We start from the raw sequence: 19,430 nt of genomic DNA on the forward strand, positions 1-19,430 counted from the left end.
CAGCTCCAGTGGCGCAATTGGTTAGCGCACGGTACTTATAAGACAGTGTACGTGTGAGTAATGCCGGGGTTGTGAGTTCGAGCCTCACCTGGAGCATATTTTTGATAGAAGCAAATTAAAAATACATGGCAAAATAGGCTGGTTTTGCATTTTGTTTTTCAGATGTAGTTGTTAATTGAGTAGCACTAAACAAGATATTTTTGCGTCTGTTGTGAAAACTATGTATCACGTGCTATCGCTAAGAAAATACAACAACTGTTTTAGAACTGTGATCACTCAATCACTGATGTAGTACTTAAGGCGAACTTAATTTCAAAGAGGCATAGAGCATTCTCCCTCAGTCAACCTTTGCGTCAAGTAAAAATTGGGTTGACAGTGCCTGTACAGTACATCCATATTGAAGTGAAGACATACTTATTATAATATATGTGATACTTAACAAATTAAACACATTAATTCTTAGTTTATTATTTTATTTAAATACACTAATTTTAAAAGAATATATAGCAGACTTATTTACAACATTAGAAAATAATCCTTTCAATATTATAAATTCTCTTATACATATTTTAATTTTTATCTTACGTGAATTATCATTAAAATTCCTTCCAATTTATCATACAAACAATACAGACACCGGCAATAGTGCAATAATTAATGCAATCAATAAATAAATACTAATAACTTGATTTCTTATATTAAAGATACATTTAATTCAGTAAGCCTGAATGTTTAGTGGCTAACGAATAAAAAGATTCTGTTTTAGCCACCATCCAAGGATTCACGTACTTTTATAGCACGTAAGTAGATAGATTTATACAAAATTTTAATATGATTGTATTCGTTAGGTTTTCAACTTTACTTTCGTAAAAATTTTGATGACAAGTGCGAGCTCATATCATAACTTCATAAGGCTAATGGCTAAAACAACACCTTACTACAATATTACTTAATTAATTTAACTTGTAACTAAAACCTAACATGCCCGATCAATCAGGTGGCGCTATAGCGCTTGCCACGTGCATAGCCACGTGTTCGATTCCCGGGACATGCAATTTTTTATAACGATACTTAGTTGGCGCATGACTCATCCTCGTTTTCGAATGTTCTCCCTAAAACTTACCTAAGTACTAAGACTAAATCTTGACTCTCTGAGGATAACACGATTTATAAGCTCATTCTAAATTAATTATACAGTTCTCTAAGCTGAAAATAAAAGGAACTGGTGACATAGTCATTCAGCTAGCTTTTGCAGGATGTTAAATTGATGTATAATACATAGTTAATGGACGAATAACGTGAAGTCAAGATATTAAAATTAATCAAATGTTAAAATTAACCCTTAAATATAATTTAATCTAAATTATAATATCACCAAGTTTTACGCGACTTCGGACGCGTAGAATTTGGTTTACAACTAAAATACGAAAGAGTACGGCCCGAAAGAATAAAAGACTTTTTCAAATTCTACATATCTACATAATAAACGCTCGGAACAGATTTTGGCAACCTTGTAATGATATGATAAAACTCTGTCTTTCTGATTCTAATTTAGTGGTTAGCAAGATTGCCAAATTCCAAATTTACAGCCTTACAGGAATATAAGTAAAGTAGTTAATAAACTAACTAAATAAAACAAATAAATTCTGACTCGGACACAATAACGTAAAATAACTAAACAAAAAATGCGTCTTATCTATACGACACACTAAGAAAACCTTCTAAAAATGTAATATCACTATAAAAACACCTTTAATTTAATATAACGTTAGTCTTACTTATATTCAAACGGTTTTATATGTTTTACATAACTAAGTTCAATTCAGTAACAGGAATGTAGTAAATTAAATACACTTATTTAAAATTTCTGCTTAAGGAAATACCAAGTGCATTCGTTATCATTCCTTGTTAACCATACCCCCGTACCATACCCCTGGTGGTATGGTCAACAATTCTCTTTGTTATCGGTACCACCATGGATATTACTAACTCATGAGCTATGATATTAATCGCGACCACCATGACATGCAATGTCAGGGGCCAGGCCCCCCCTAAAAAGAACTCTAATGCCCGTTTCTACCATCATCATGAAAACAAAACTCCTGTTATGTGTTACCGTAGGGGTCACTTAAAAATTAGGGATTGATGGCGAAAACGGGCATAAAGGCTTCCACAGACCAAACGCGGGTCAGAAGCAGTGCGGGTCAGTTGCAGCGCGGCTGAGGCACATTGAAAGCAGCGCAGTTTCAACGCGGGCGGTTGTCAAAAATTTAAATATGTATTCGAAAACCGCTTTCAACGCGCTGCTATCGCCCTGCGTCCGGTGTGACATGCTAATATGGCCGCCATAGTAATACAACAGCGCGGGCCCGCGTTCGTGCCGCCTGGTTTGTCGTTCGGCAGTTGCAGTGCGGCGCGGTTGGAGTGCGGGCCCACGTTCAAAAGTGTGACACACTTCAAAGAGTTTCTTGTATTACAACTTGCGCGGGCCCGCATTCAATCTGCGCTGCTACTGCCCCGCGTTTGGTCTGTGGAAGCCTTAATCGCGAACACCGTGACATGCAATGTCAGGGGCCAGTCCCTCCCTAAAAAAGAACTCTATTGCCCGTTTTTACCATTAATCCCCAATTTTTAGTGACCTCTATGGTAACACAATATTATGAATTTTGTTTTCATATGGGTCACATAAAAATTAAAATGCCTGTTATGTGTTACCATATGGGTCACTTAAATATTAGGGATTGATGGTGAAAACGCGCATAGTTCTCCTGTTCTAATAAGGGGGCGTGGCAAGCTTATATGACGCCCGTATTGGCTGTGGTGGGCGGGGCTGGCTGCGTGAAGAGCGACGAAGCGCCCTGGAACAGCTGTTTCTTCACGAAGTCCGTGGTGGCCGACTTGAGGTTCTCCTTGGCTCCGAACTTGCACTTGATGTAGCCTAACAGGTTCGCTCCTGTGAGGGTCAGGGCAATCAGCACCAGCAACTGGAAATGATGATGAATGGTGGTTCAAATCAGCGGCTTTATTAAGGAACGGGACTATTCCCACCTCTCGTTCCCACCGCTGCAACTCCTGTGTAGCCAGGTAAACAGCTTGACCGCCATAAAAACCCAACCAGTGAAGGTCAAGTTTGTCCCGGGGGAAAGTTAGTGTCATTGGACCCGCAACGAAATTAATTAGAACAACACAACTATAGTATAAATTACAAAGTGGAACGTTTCCAGTGATTATTTACTAAAGCCTAACTGACAATTTTATTGTCCAATGAAACACTTTAAGCCCTACAAATGAGTTGAAGAAGATTGTGTTTTTACTGTGCATGATGATGAAGCATCATCATCAGGTATTCACTGCAGAAACACCCGCAGAGACAAATGGAGAATTTAGCCAACACGTTGCTGGCCTGGGTGTCTCTTCTATTTATGGTAAAAACTAACAATAGCAGACATTATTGATTAGGTAGGCAATATCCAGGTGTTTTCCGCGACTTTCACCGGATCTGTTGCCTGGCCTGCTGCTCTCATAGCGTTTTCGGGTCAAGAACTTTCTGATTCTTTCAGACGCGGCACCTGGATGCAGACAGCGCAGGACCAGTCTTTGTGGGAATCCTTGGGAAGAAGGTCTGTCTAGCTGATGTCCTTTAGCTGTAGATGTTCTGTACCGGCAAAGTACAGCGTGGGACTTCTGCCCACAAGGTGGACAGATGACCTTATAAAGTATAGAGGTTGCAGGAAGGCGCTGGATGCAGGCCACTGCCAACCGGCTAATCTGGAAATCATTGGAGGAGGCTTAAAGTCTCCAGCGCCTTAAACAATCAACAAAAAAATGACAACATTCAACAAAATTCATGTTGAATGGACAAACACGCGCTGGAGACCCGACTTTAGTTCAGCACGTCCTGTGGCTGAAATGCTGATGAGATGTAAGACCACTTTATATCCTGTCTATTCAAAACTGCCACGCGGTCTCGTGCTAGATGGGCGTCTTAAAGGCCACCTTCTATCAACGGGAGCGCGTGGTAAGTAACTTGCTTCTGAATGTATGTAACTTCCTACTTTTTTATATTTTTTTATATTTTTAAACCGGCAGACAGTGGTGACTGAGTTTGTTGCGGCGCTTCTTCTCAGCACTTGCCAAATGTTTGTCTCGAAGCGCTGGTAGGGCAAAAAAAGAATGAGACATGTATAGGCTCCTTAAGAGCATTTGACGATTTGCAAGAACTAATTTAATTAGTCTAAACAAATAAAGATAATTTTGATTTTGATTTTTTATTTTGTCTGAAATGATAGTGATGGTCAGTGTCACTCACCATCCACTCGAACTTGAGGCGGAAGAGGCAGACGACGAAGAAGAGGGCCCACACCAGCGGGCACAGCACCAGCCCCAGCCAGAACAGCCGCGACTCGTTGGCGTTCACTCGGCTCTACACCACGCCACTTACTTTACTCATTGTACCACAGAATAATAATAAGTACTACGTACAGAAGTTTAACTTCGCGAAGGTATTTAAAAAAATGTATGCTCAATGCCATTAACAATATGGTGTAATTTAGCCTGTCTCAAGAGTCAAGCACCATTTTGTTGACAAACATCAGTGATCGGCACTGCGCCGAAGCTATAGGGCTGACTTCGGTAAAATGATGTGACGTGAGGTGCCAAACTGCGGAAAATGGCGGAGGAAATACATGATTTAGCATGAATTATCATGAATAATATTAACTACTTATTTGCCTCTCAGTGTCTTGAGGCAACTTAAAAAAGTACTTTCTCTGTTTTTATTATTATTTAGGCAGTTAAATACTGCACAGTATTTAGTACACCATTTTCTTTATTTTCTCCCATCATACACAAGAATACGCGTGTGTGAGTCAATGTTCGCTCGTATGTGAGGCCTTGTCGAATAGTATCCTGTAGGTGGGCCATCGTGCGTGTTTTGTTTTCGATGTAAACTCGCGGAGATGAACAGGCCTGGTACTACTATTATGGTGCGTCCACACTGGGCGAACGGGCTCGCACGGCACGCTAGTCATCCTGCTCACTCTGCTCTTGAGTGAGCAGGATGTTGAAATTTGCCGCGCGAGCCCATTCGCGAAGTCTGGACGCACCATTTAGATCGTTTCATCCATGATGACGCGCCCCACCAATTTTTGGTCGAGAGAAGCGCGGGTCGCCGGGAGTTTGATCCGAGCAACCCAAGCGTCATTATTGTAGTGTGCGTGTGCACTCATCGATAATTTAGCGTGTACCGATAACACTTAGACATTAACGGAAGAATGGTGGGGCGCGTATTCGTGGATGAAACGATCTATACTTTACTTTTGTCATATTTAAATGGGTAGTTAACTGCTCAGGGGGATTCTCAGATGCTTAAAACTTGAAGTGCAAGTGTGGTGGTGTTCCCCAATCTATGAAGCACATGATGCGCTCTGCGTGCCAAAAAAAAACTGCACTCAGGAAGATTGAATGATTGCTACTGACAAGACAACGCCACTCTTGTAGCAGAGTTTTGGGCTGACACTGTGTAGGTTTGTTGTCGACACGACAAGAAGATGGATAGTTAAAATCAATCGATATTTCCAAGACACAGTTTAATTAGAAGAGCACCAGCTCTTGCTTCCAGCTCTAAAAACCTAAATCATTTTCAATTTCCTTTAAAATTTTGTCAAAGAGAGAGTTTTTGAAACGAAAATCTAGTAGGCTCTCTAGACCGAAAGGTTAACATAAAATGCTGTTATACTAACCTGTTTAGATTCGAATACCCAATGCGACTTTCCGGCGTCATCCACGTAGTTCCACCACCGAAGGCCCACCAGCAGTCGACCTGCAAGTGACATCACACAATTTCTTTATAAATCGATATCAAAATATCGTACAACACTACTTATTCTCTACATTGTTGTGTGGCTATTGCTACATTACACACTACATTAGTTCATGTAGGAAAATTTCCTATGCTATGCTGAGGTTATAAGTCTGAAACTAACTGGTCGAGGCATTCATTATGCCATACAATACTGCAATCAAGTTATTGTTCTCTTTCCGACTCAAAACTTAGCAGGAACTCCTAGCGCAGGAATGGCAAACTTGACGGCACGTCGACAGCATGGGACGTCCACCCTCAAGGTGGACCGATGACCTCATAAAGGTAGCTGGATGGCGCTGGATACAGGCTTACCAATTCAACAGTGGACATCCTGTGGGTGAAATGATGATGATGACGGCATACTGTCTATGGACCGCATTCAAAATGGCAATGGGCTCACCCGTGATGTTCTTGACGGTCCAGAAGTCTGCGGAGAGCAGCAGCACGACTAGCACGAAGCTGGCGATGAAGGAGTCGGAGAACCAATCGCACAGCATGTACACCACCACCGCCGAGCACCGGAACACCAGGTGGAAGAACACGATGTACGGGTGCCTGCAAGTTGGTGCTCGGTAAGCTAGGACTTACTACCAAAGCAAGATATAGATCGTTTCATCCACGAAGACGCGCCCCACCACCATTCTTCCGCTAATGTTTGAGTGTTTTATCACTTATCGGTACACGCTAAATCATCCGTGCACACGCACACTACAATAATGAAGTTTGCTCAGATCAAACTCCCCGCATCCCGCGCGACCTCGACACATAAAATTGGTGGGGCGCGTCTTCATGGATGAAACGACGAAATGATACTGTAGACGTAATGCCACTATGGACCTTATGCACCAGAAGGAAAGCAAGCTATTTACGCCAAAGGGGAGCGGAGCGAGGGTCTATTCGTTCCCCATTCCACTCCATTCGGGGAATTTCGGTGTATTTTATACGGAAATAACACCGCACGTCTCTGTTGTACTCAACCGTTACCACTGAGTCGAATGGAGACGAAATGGGTAAAGTAACAAAGTTCCTATTGGTTGCTCATAGCACGTCTTGTCTCCTCTGACTTCGTCTCCGCCGTCTCACTGCGTCTAAGGACTGAGATACGATGTTATAGTAGTAAGGCGGACATGTCACCGCGTAGTCAGTAAGTAAGTCACAAATGATACCTAGAGCGAATGTCAGTGGCTTCATGTATCGCGTATGTATGTGGCCACTGTGTGGCCAGAATCTAAGCCTAGGCGCAGACCGCCAACTTTTAGTCGGCCGATAGTTGGACCCGATTTTAATCTGTATGAATAATCGGCCGATACCATACTGATTAACAGCCCGACCCAACTATCGGCCAGCTAAAAGTCGGTGGTCTGCGCCTTAGGCTAATCTTGACCGCCATTTTTTATGGTCTGCGCCTAGTCTTACTATACTCTGGGACTTGGCCTTCACTGATTGGGTTTTTATTGGCGGTCAAGCTGTAGATCCTGGCTACACAGGAGTTGCAGCGGTGGGAACGAGAGGTGGGAATAGTCCCGTTAGTAAGTAGTGTAGTACTCACACGAACTGCTTGTTGGCGTTGTCTTCCTCGCCGAAGGCCAGCGTGTCGTCGTCGAGCAGCGGCACCTGCGGCACGCCGGGCTGTAAGTACCGTCGCTCCGTCAGCAAGCCGTGCAAAGCAAACGCAACGCAAACGCAACACAAACGCTAACGCTACGAGCGGGCGCGCGGTCTATCAAAACTAAAGCAATACTCGGCGCCGCAGACTCGTGGCAGGCGATGTATTATAAAAACAGGGCATGACGTTTTTTCTCGCTCTCACACTGGTTATGGGTGACGTCACAGAGAGGCAGGCAAAGTTTTGTTTCTAATACCTAATATTATTGAATACTAGCTTTTGCCCGCGGCTTCACCTGCGTGAAATTTCGTTTGTCACAGATATAATTATAGCCTATTATAGGCGTATAAGTAGGTTTAAATGGTTTATTCACTAAAGACAATATTATAAACGTGACACAAGTAGATTTACAAATTACAAAGCAGAAAAGACAAAATAACAGTGAGAAACAAAGCGCGCCGGCCCCGCGGCTCGTGACGCGCGCACCGTTTGCCTTTCTGAGACGGACTGGCCGACGAGGGGCGCCGGAGTTTATGAGCGCGGTGTGCGTAGGCGGGGCGAGCGGCGGAGCGGGCTAGTGGCAGTGGCGTTAGGCACAGTACTCCTAGTTCGCGGTAAAACATCGCGCGCTATATCCTCCCCCTCCAAGCCATCAGAAGACATCGAGGATGGCTTGGCAACCGGTACTTTACGCCGCGGTCTTCCCCTCTTACGGCCGTGCACGATTGCGGTATTCGAATCACCGATATAAGGTGTGAGTAGACTGGCATGATACTTCCCTCGAGGGTTACTATCTCTATCTACAATTTCATAGGTGGTAGGTGAAACTACTTTTGAAATACGATAGGGACCTTCGCGCCTAGGAGCAAATTTACTCGTAAATCCTTTTGCTGCCTGACTAAGGCGATGACTTTCTATAAGAACGAGGTCTCCTTCGTTGTAGATGGGTCCAGTTCGTCGGTTCTTATCCGCAGCATCCTTGCGAAGATCTTGCTGGTGTTCAACTCGCCATTTTACATCTTGTAGGCGACGTACAAAATCTTCTAGGTAGGGTGTAATCTGAGGCACATAATTTTCTTGATTTACGACGGCTCGCAGATCATTATTAATTTCGATTGGAGATCGAAACTCACGTGCAAAAGTTAGATATGCGGCGGTATGACCAGTACCTTGGTTAGGAGCAGTATTTAACGCGAATTGGACTGCTGGCAATGCTTCCGGCCAACGACGATGCTCGGGATCAATTAAAATTGCCAACATTTGCTTCATCTCGCGGTTCTTCCGTTCAGCGGGATTGGCCTCAGGATGGTACACTGGTATTAAATTCTGTTGAACTCCCAAGACATGCATTGCTTTCTGCATGACCGCCGATACGAACTGGGTGCCATTGTCAGAGATGATTCTGCGTGCAAATCCATATCTCAAGAAAATTTCTTCAATCAATATTTTGGCACAGTTTTCAGCAGTAGCTTCGGCTAAGGGGAAAAGTTCAACCCATCGACTCGCTGTGTCTTCCACCAAAAATATCCACTTTTCACCCTTGCTGCCTTCAGGCAAAGGACCAAACAAATCCATGGCGAGGACTTCAAAGCGTTGTTGTAGGCCGGGTGTCTGCAGAAGACCAGCAGGTTTAAGATTAGTCGGCTTAAATTTCTGACAAAGGTCACACGATTTGAGGTATTTAAATACGTATTGCCGCATATTGGGAAAATAAAATCTTTCCTTGATTTTCTTCAATGTGCGCTCTAAGCCTAAATGTCCAGCTGTAGGAGCATCGTGCAGTTCTTTCATAATTTCTGCACGCATACATTCTGGTACTACCAATTGTGGTTCCTCAGATTCTCCATCTGGATCAAAACGAAAAAGAACTCCTTGTGATAGATAATAACCTCGATCCGTCCATTTAGAAGAGTCGTCATTATTTTCAAAGTCCAAAAGGATTTTCTGAACTTCCGGATCTTCCAGTTGTAACTTACGTAATTCTTCAGAACTACGGTGAGGTAGATCAATGGACACTGGACAGATATCACAAGTGGTGTCGTCGTCAGTTTCGAGTTCAGAACACACAGGGCGGCTAAGAGTATCTGCTACTACATTCACTTTTCCTGGAGTATATTCAACATCAAGGTTAAAAGCTTGAATCTTCAGAGCCCATCGGGCCAGTCGCCCGCTTGGGGTTTTCAAAGACAGCAGCCACTTTAAAGGTTGGTGGTCTGTCGCAATGCGAACTTGGGCACCTTCGAGGTAACCTCGAAACTTCTCAAGGGCCCATACCACAGCCAATGCTTCCCTTTCAGTGGTCGAGTAATTTCGCTCGGCTGACGATAATAACCTACTGGCATATTCAATAGGCTTCTCAGACATTGGAGTTGGACCTTGCATTAATACTGCACCAAGTGCATAGGCACTGGCGTCTGTACGCAGAATAAAAGGTTCATCAAAGTCTGGTTGTCGTAAGATTGGACTTGATGAAAGACTCTTCTTAAGAGCTTCATGGGCTGCAGTCTCTCTCGCTTCCCATTTCCATGGTTTATTTTTCTTGGTTAAATCGGACAAAGGTTGTGCGATTTCTGAAAATCTTGGAATAAATTTCCGAAACCACGCACAGGTTTGCAGGAAAGTCCGCAATTCTTTTAAATTCGTAGGAGGCTTCATTTCTTGTATAGCTTGGATTTTCATGGGATCCGGTTCGATACCTTTAGTGGTAATTACATGTCCTAAGTATGTTACCCTTTCTCTGGCAAAAACACACTTTTCTCTGTTGGCTTTCAGATTAAACAGACGAAGACGGTCGAAAACCAGCTGCAGGTCACGCAAATGAGAGTCAAGGTCGTCCGAGATAACTAAAATATCGTCAAGATATGCCACGACTGTCATGCCTTTTGATCCACTATTGCGAATGTCGTTTAAGCCCGAACGGAAACGGTCCATTAATCTTTGAAACGTCGACGGTGAGTTTTTCAAGCCAAACGGCATGCGTCGAAACTGAAACGTTCCAAATGGTGAAACAAAAGCAGTTTTGTGTCTGTCTTCAGGAGCTACTTCTACCTGCCAATATCCAGCTTTTAAATCTATGGTGGACATAACGCAATTGCTTTTGGCAGTAGCTAAAATGTCGTCGATTACGGGAAGCGGATATTTATCAGTACGAGTCACCGCATTTAATTTTCTGTAATCGACGCAAAATCGAGTCTCACCGTTCTTTTTCGGCACTAGTACCACCGGAGAAGCCCATTCGGACTCTGCTTCCTCTATAATTTCTAGTTCCAGCATTTTGTCAATTTCAGCCCGTATTATCTCCTTCTTAGCAGGTGATACTCTATAAGGCGGGCCTGAAATAGGAAGCGCATTTCCCGTATCAATGCGATGAACAGCTAAACTCGTCGGTCCTCCCCCTGGTTTGAAGATATCTTCATTGACACTAAGGAGTTCAGATAATCTGCTCCGGTCACCCGGACCCAAATTAGTGCCCTCATCCTCGCGAAGACCTAACGACGAGCTGCATACCTGTTGAGATGTTGTATTTTTCTCAAATATCATCGGAAAAATTGTACGTACATTCCGAATAGAATACGTACCCTCATTGAAGTCAAGTATCATGCCAATGTCTTTAATAAAGTTCATACCTAGCAAACTCTCAGTTGCATCAGGCAACATCACAAATTTCACTGGGAGTACTATGTTTAACACTGTAACGTTGACCGTGGCCACATCAACATAATTAGTACAAATACGCCCATCGGCAAATTTTAGTTCAGCCAGAATGCTTTCAAAACATTGACCATTATTTGTTAAGTGATTTCTTAGGCTTTTACTACCGATTGAATGTTTGGCACCTGTATCTACAAGTACTTGTCCTATTTCACCGAACACTTTAATGTCAATTACAGGTCGCATGCGTGAATCAAGACCTTTTGTAACATCAATAGATTGAAAAACTGTCTCTGATTTCACTGATTTAGGCACTGAACTTGAGCACTTAGCACACTTTGAACGCACTACACCGGGAGTGCCGCACCCGAAACACGAAATAGGCGGCGACGTCAGCGCTGAGGACGGCCCAGGTTTAGGGCCGGGTCGTTGACTCCTATCCGAAGTGTCGGTAGAGTGCTGCCGGGTGGCAAGCCGTCGACAATCCTCCTTCAAGTGACCGTATTGCTTGCAATACGCACAGTGTGGACGGCGTTTGCTTTCCGTCAAAGGAGGCAAATCAGGATGTGTTGCTGATGTGGATGATGATGATGGTCTATTAATTGAGACTGTTGGACGAATCTCATCTACAAGGTCCTCTACTCGGCGGGTTTCGCTCAATAATTCGCCAAATGTGCAAAACATGGTACGAGGAACCTTCTCCCTAATGCGTTGATGCAACAATCCATAGACCATATCAAGTTGTACCTCTTCGCTCAACGAACGTGGCGGCAACTGAGCGAACAGCGCCCGAAGGTTACAGACAAAAACATCCGTCGATTCATTATTGCCTTGTTCTCTGCTAAATATCTGCCTGTATAATTTGTATGGAGGTAAGCGTGGACCAAAAGTTTGCTGAAGCAGCTCTACTGCTTGTGCCCACGAATGTACAGTGGATTTCACACCAAGCCACCATGTCGCAGCTAGGCCGGTTAACAATATAGGCAGGCCTCTGAGAGCTATGCCCTCCTCCATACCTACACACTCTTTGTATGTGGTAATGGCATCAATAAACGTGCGCACGTCGCTTGACTTTTCTCCGTCAAACCGCGCAGTACACTTCGCAAAATTGCCAGAATAAGGTGTTGTACTCACAGGATCACGCGTCAACCTACTGATTAAGAACTCGAACTGCTCGTTGGTTAGGGTCACTGACCCCGCAGCAGCAGCAGGAGGCGCGGCAACAGTAGCGGTTGCCCCATAAGAAGGCTCGTGCATGCCCTCCAACGTCGCGGCAGCAGCGCCTGGCGGACTATAGTCCTGCCGAGGCAGCGGTGGCGAAGCCACATCCGCCGACGTGGCGGTAGTAGAAGCACTTCGGTTCATACTGTTTGCACGCGAACGCGTTAGCACCATTACTTTAAAATTGTTTATGCGTTTAGAAAATCAAATAGTCACTGCGAGCTAACTTGTCCAAAACACGCTCAAAATCACTCGCGGCGGCCGAAGACGTCGACGGTTAACATGCACAATCACGCCTGTACCGGACGAAGCGCGCCTGAGCGAGCAGGTTGCGCGACGATGACTCGCGTGACGTCACAGTCACGCCTGTACCGGACGAACCTAGCGTCGACCGACGTACGAGGTACTTACGCGCTGAAACTTGCAAGCAAGCATTGTTTGTTTCACAGACTCACAGTTTCACTTAATGTTTATGTTTATGTACAAAAGATTTACAAAAGTCACTTGGTCTCTAGTCTAACTAACCTACTATATACACACTATAAAACAATAACAGTTAATGTCACAGTCTGTACAAAACTCTTACGTGCACTGGATAATGTAAGTCGAGCCTGATAAACGCACACTTGCACTAGACTGACTTCTCAGTGGAAAGATGTAAACAGTTAATAATGTTCGTAAAGTTTTTACAAGTTCACAACACAGTTCAATTCACAGTTCGAAGCCACTCGTTGGATGCGCCATTTATAGGCGTATAAGTAGGTTTAAATGGTTTATTCACTAAAGACAATATTATAAACGTGACACAAGTAGATTTACAAATTACAAAGCAGAAAAGACAAAATAACAGTGAGAAACAAAGCGCGCCGGCCCACAGTAGTTTGATTTTAAAAATAGGTGGACATACGATCGAAAGTCATAATTTCACCGAAACAAAAATTGTTTTGGATAGCATTTTGAATGCTGATCAACATTTGTCATTATGCATTTTTCGATAAAACGAGCCTTTCATGCTTAAAAAAAATATGACAAGAAAATTTGTATGGAGAAAAATCTTTTTTATTTTTTTTCTGGCTACTGTTGCAAACTGTAGCGGTCAAACCTTATGTAGTCGTAAGTACCTATGGTGCCTAACATTACTACATAAATACTTTTTGCGGGCACGCGCGGCCAAGCGAGTAATGGACATGCAAAATTTTAAATATTTTTATTTATTCATTATTGATTTTAATGCACTTAAAGTAATTATTAATAGATAAATATACTTAGTCTAACTTACTACAGCCCCCTATTACCTCATTTCACGCTAAAACCTTTCAAACTAGAACCTAAGTTTGTAGGTACTAGGTAGTCTAAGTTGTTTTTATTGTCATTATAATATTCACTACTGGTCTACTGGTTATCGTGTAAGATAGATTAGGTAGATATCAACCCTTTACCGCGGTATATACCTACTTCTTGGCACTTATAATACCGACATACATGATAAAAAAAGTCTTCAAGCAAGAACCCTTGACTTCAATGCTTATGAAAGATTGTTTAACATTCTAGAGTAGTCCTGAATAGATCCTTAAATCATTTTGACTGTCATAATCGATTACAGTAGGTAGCGGAACTATAATTTCCAGTTCTTCTGTTGAATAGTCTTATACTTTCGCAAAAATATTCTTTTTTTTTTGGCTCCTTTAAAGAGGTGTAAGTTTCTTTCCCTTCGTCTAAAAAGATAACGTACATAACACCTTTATAAGTAGCCTCAAACATAAAGCATAAAGCATACCTTTACCCAATCATCGAACTGAGAAAAATCTGAAATCCGACATTTATCACCTTCTTCCATTCATGTCTTCAATTATTATCTTCATTCGAAAAACAATCAAAAAAAGATATTTTAGCCTATTTCACTTATTTTGATCAGAGTGTTTAAAATAATCAAAGTCACTCACATACTTACTTTTTCCGAAAGAATCCAATAGGCAGGTTTGCAGTACACCAAAATGTTATCACATTATCTGCATCATGTAACAGCAGTTTTTGTGTACGTTAGCTGGCATATAAAACTATAGGAGAGGTGTACATAATGGATCTGCAATAATGTGTGGCAATACGGCTCGGAAACGTGGCCTCTCAATATAGGCCTTATAAATAAGCTCAAAATTGCACAACGTGCTATGGAGAGGGCTATGCTCGGTGTTTCTTTACAAGATCGAATCAGAAATGAGGAGGAGATCCGTAAACGAACCAAAGTCGTTGACATAGCCCAACGGATTAGCAAGCTAAAGTGACAATGGGCAGGTCACATAGTACGCAGAACTAATGGCCGATGGGGCAGCAAGGTTCTGGAGTGGAGGCCACGTACCGGAAAGCGCAGCGTAGGACGTCCACCCACAAGGTGGACCGACGACCTCATAAAGGTAGCAGGAAGGCGCTGGATGCAGGGCACCACCAAGCGGCCATTGTGGAAATCATTGGGGGAGGCCTATGTTCAGCAGTGGACGTTCTATGGTTGAAATGATGATGGATGATGAATAATGTGTAGAAGAGGGTTACGGATATTTCCATTTGTGATGGAATTATTTGACTAACTGAATGGAGAGCCTAAAAAATGTATTGTTTACTATATGGTTTGAAACCCTTACTGAATCCACTACCTACTGTAATCGATTATGACAGTCAAAATGATTTAAGGATCTATTCAGGACTACTCTAGAATGTTAAAAAATCTTTCATAAGCATTGAAGTCAAGGGTTCTTGCTTGAAGACTTTTTTTAATCATGTATGTCGGTATTATAAGTGCCAAGAAGTAGGTATATACCGCGGTAAAGGGTTGATATCTACCTAATCTATCTTACACGATAACCAGTAGACCAGTAGTGAATAGGTATTATAATGACCATAAAAACAACTTAGACTACCTAGTACCTACAAACTTAGGTTCTAGTTTGAAAGGTTTTAGCGTGAAATGAGGTAATAGGAGGCTGTAGTAAGTTAGACTAAGTATATTTATCTATTAATAATTACTTTAAGTGCATTAAAATCAATAATGAATAAATAAAAATATTTAAAATTTTGCATGTCCATTACTCGCTTGGCCGCGCGTGCCCGCAAAAAGTATTTATGTAGTAATGTTAGGCACCATAGGTACTTACGACTACATAAGGTTTGACCGCTACAGTTTGCAACAGTAGCCAGAAAAAAAATAAAAAAGATTTTTCTCCATACAAATTTTCTTGTCATATTTTTTTTAAGCATGAAAGGCTCGTTTTATCGAAAAATGCATAATGACAAATGTTGATCAGCATTCAAAATGCTATCCAAAACAATTTTTGTTTCGGTGAAATTATGACTTTCGATCGTATGTCCACCTTTTTTTAAAATCAAACTACTGTGCGGCCCCGCGGCTCGTGACGCGCGCACCGTTTGCCTTTCTGAGACGGACTGGCCGACGAGGGGCGCCGGAGTTTATGAGCGCGGTGTGCGTAGGCGGGGCGAGCGGCGGAGCGGGCTAGTGGCAGTGGCGTTAGGCACAGTACTCCTAGTTCGCGGTAAAACATCGCGCGCTATACTATATGTTATTCTAGGTTATAAACAATAATACTGTAAAGTTTCATCAAAATCCGTTCAGTAGTTTTTGCGTGAAAGAGTAACAAAAATCCAGACATCCAAACTTTCACATTTATAATATTAGAGTACTTATTATTATTCTGTGATATTAGTTACAAAAAGAATATTAGCGAGTGTGCATCTCTGTTTCAAAAATTACTTATAGCCCCGCCTGCCACGAGTTTTTGCGTCGAGTATAATTTTTAGGGTAGTTTGGACTACTAATCGATTGAGAATTTTGTATGAACAGTCAAAATTAGATTAGCATTGATTGTTACTACAGAACACTATGATTATAAAAACACAATCTCAACTCAAGACACTTGGGTGTGGTGGGTGACTAAATTAACTGTTGTTTTTAGTATTATGAGCTATGATAGTGGTTAACTTTTTTAAGAAGTTCTGAAAACTAATTTAACTTTCCACACATGTCCAGTGTACTAACAAAGTAATATTTACCCTGACAATTCATATAGATGCAAAGAACGTGTCCTTCTTGACCTACACAACACAACGCTGGTCGTACAAAGTTCACATAGTGTGTGCAGGACGACTAGGGTTTAAATGACAAATTGCTCTCATTGAAGCATTGAATTGTTGTTATTTTTAGTATCAAGGTGACTGTTATTCATCCATTCAATCTTAATCTGAGAAAATGTAAAACTGATGATATTGAATAAAATGTAATTTGTATTGAATAGATAAGTTTAAAATTTAATTGAATTTAAGAGTGAATCTATCCAAGATAATGATAGATACCTAGTCTAAATAGTCTAAATATTGAAATTCTTATAATCTTTGATGGCACATTGTAACACAGTGATTCTCACTTAGAATAGGTATATTTCTTTAACTGCAAATCTAACTAAAGTAAAAAAAAAAATAAAGTACTAATTTGCGCACTATTATAACTTTTTCTACAGCATTCAAACTACTACTATAAAGTGATGATTTCTTCATTAATAAATAATATGTATGACTTGACAGTCTTCTAGAAGTCCTCAAAATATTCTAGTTAAGATAGCTTTACTTTTTAATTAAATAGGCTTCAAAACATTATTATTGTATGTTTTCAAGCACACATTAAGAATCAAAAGATGTAGCTCAGCCACAGACAGTAAATTAGGTAAGGAATATGCAGCAAGCATTAGGTATGAGTGATTAGGTAAACAGAACTGTCTCTAAGTTTTTCTAGTCTAAGAGACTGCTAGGTATGGAAAAATATTTTGTAAGAAATGGGTCTTAGGCAAGAAACAGGCAAGACAGTTGAGACTAAATATTAAATAATACAACATCAAATATCTGCTTTAGTGCAGTTTTATTGCTGAACCATGTGGTACAATATGTTAGAATACAAGGTCTCATTAGAAACAGCTTAAAACTGTCTGTGATGGTCCATACCAACTGATTGATTTGTTAAACTACTGCATGTGCGCGTTTGTATATTAAGAGTTTCGTTGCAATCAATACAGCAAATTATAATCAGCTAACGATAAAAAGTATGGGATAAAATTAACACCTGCGCCTTGGGAGAAATTCAAAATATGATCTTTCAATTTACTTTGTGTAAATTATCATGATAATGGATTATGCTGTTAAAACGCTTATTATAGCGCAATTAAGGCGAATATTTCGTTATTTTTAAGCCATTTCATCGTATTTTTCCGCAGTTATGTTCTAAAATAACAATACTCACAGTTGCCGAATTCATGTTTGGATTATTCATTTCTTCACTATAACTCAAGTATAAAACTTAGCTTTATTGTTTAAAGTAGTTCAAATCAGTAATTACAATGTATTTTCTCTAGATAAACTCAAAAATCTATTCTGAATCACACAATTCACAATTATTTTTAATGGAATTCGCTGACGTTTCATCAAATGTGATGTGACAGATGTGACATTGTTGACAAGTGACGTTTTCGTTTTGAAATTTAACCATTGAAGCCAGGGTGCGGAAACTTCCATATAACGGTCATCGAAGTGAAACTTGCTTCCAAACAGCGACATCGGTGAATAAATTCAAATACTTTTTAACTACCCTAAAACGCTCTAGATGTCGCTGCTCCTGTTTCCTTCATATTTTCATTTTTTTCTTAATTAAAATATATTTGAGAATATTGTTAATTACAATGTGAAAACTTTTTTTAAATGAAATTAATTTGTTTTAATTTAAAACTGAACATTGACATTTTTTGTTATAATTTACATAATAGAGTAGTAGAAATTACTATTTAACATATGGCAACTTTGTATTTCCTCCAAAATGGCCGGTGTTGTTTTTGTTATGTTAAATGCATTTTTGTTTTCTTAGCCATCATTTAAGTTTTCTGTGGCCCTATTAAAGTATTGAAGAGTCGTCGAGTCAAATTCAAGTTCATTCCTTCGTACCTGCTGCTGTTCTGGTTCATCGGAGTTTTGTTCGTTCCTTCGTGAATCGCGAAGAAACTTTCTGTTATGTTCACAAGTGATCTGAGTTTTCTCAATGTGCAAATGCTTTTTTAGTGTTGTTGAAAACTTTGCGAAAAGACGCTTTTGGTGTATAATATTATGTGTGTTCATAAATAAAGTAAAATTATTAAATTCAAAAGTTTTTGTTTACTTATTTGCATTTCCATGTGCAATGTAGAATTTTTCCAAATCCATTGTTTTGAAAATAATACAATACGTACACCATAAAGATAAATAATTTCAAAATAATGGATTTGAAAAAATTCTACATTGTACATCATGAAAACAATAATTCTTTGAAGGTTATGAGGGCCTATGTGTGCGTGAACTGTGTGTATGTGTGCGTGGACTTTATGTATGTATGTGTGCGTGTACTATGTATGTATGTGAGCGTTACGTACGTAGGTTAAGTACAGGGAATTTAACACCAGGCTGTCAATTAGTAGGTTCAAAAATTTGACAGAGAGGGTTCTCTATTTCCTATGTATTACTTTTCTCTATGATTGAAGCCATTACATTAGACAGAATAATAAAATACCCGCGGTCTACCCTAGGATTAAAAATTCTATGATAGATCACGCAACGAAAATTGAGGCTAACACGTACTCGCACTGGTGTAATATTTGAAAACAGAAACACACAAACAAGTCTGCACATAATCAATCAAGTTCAAAATATCAAATACACTAATCTCGCTCTTGATGTCTGCAACGTCTTGTGAGACAGACAGAAGTAGGATAAGTCTAGACAAGTGGCATTTATTGATCAAATTAAAAATCAGATCCCTTCATGGCGCGATTAAAAAAAAATGGCCCTTCGATCGTCTTTACTATCGACATTAAACTGTCTGTCACGTTTTGCGCCTTGTCCAGTGCCCCGATTACGCTAATTTTTAACGTCTCCAATACATACGCGCTTCTCCTCCAGTTGCGATCCGTTTTTCATTCCAGCTGAGGTGCAAATTTGGTATCACGGTAATGGACGTATAGCCTGACCAGGAACATAAAAACCCTGGCATAGAGGCGCTTCAATTGCATT

General features: G+C 40.9%; 1 protein-coding gene and 1 non-coding gene across 3 annotated transcripts; one reads left to right on the forward strand and one right to left on the reverse strand.

The window, feature by feature from the left end:
• Positions 1–2: 2 nt before the first annotated feature.
• Positions 3–96, forward strand: Trnai-uau (transfer RNA isoleucine (anticodon UAU)). Its single transcript has 2 exons — positions 3–40; positions 61–96. It is a non-coding gene; the product is annotated as a tRNA-Ile (tRNA).
• Positions 97–456: 360 nt separating this feature from the next.
• On the reverse strand, positions 457–17,829 carry LOC135077756 (uncharacterized Golgi apparatus membrane protein-like protein CG5021). 2 transcript variants are annotated; one of them, XM_063972328.1, is made up of 6 exons: positions 17,638–17,829; positions 7,413–7,477; positions 6,264–6,418; positions 5,742–5,821; positions 4,310–4,423; positions 457–2,984 (listed from the first exon to the last, which is right to left on the reverse strand). In XM_063972328.1, the coding sequence occupies exons 1-6, from the start codon at positions 17,665–17,667 to the stop codon at positions 2,796–2,798; spliced, it is 633 nt and encodes a 210-aa protein (XP_063828398.1). In that variant the 5' UTR covers positions 17,668–17,829; the 3' UTR covers positions 457–2,795. The 2 variants fall into 2 exon arrangements, with proteins under 2 accessions (XP_063828398.1, XP_063828397.1); XM_063972327.1 differs by having other exon boundaries at positions 7,413–7,492.
• Positions 17,830–19,430: the final 1,601 nt, after the last annotated feature.

The sequence above is a fragment of the Ostrinia nubilalis genome, chromosome 13 (assembly GCF_963855985.1).
Source record: "Ostrinia nubilalis chromosome 13, ilOstNubi1.1, whole genome shotgun sequence".
In the NCBI taxonomy this organism is placed as follows: Eukaryota; Metazoa; Arthropoda; class Insecta; order Lepidoptera; family Crambidae; genus Ostrinia; species Ostrinia nubilalis.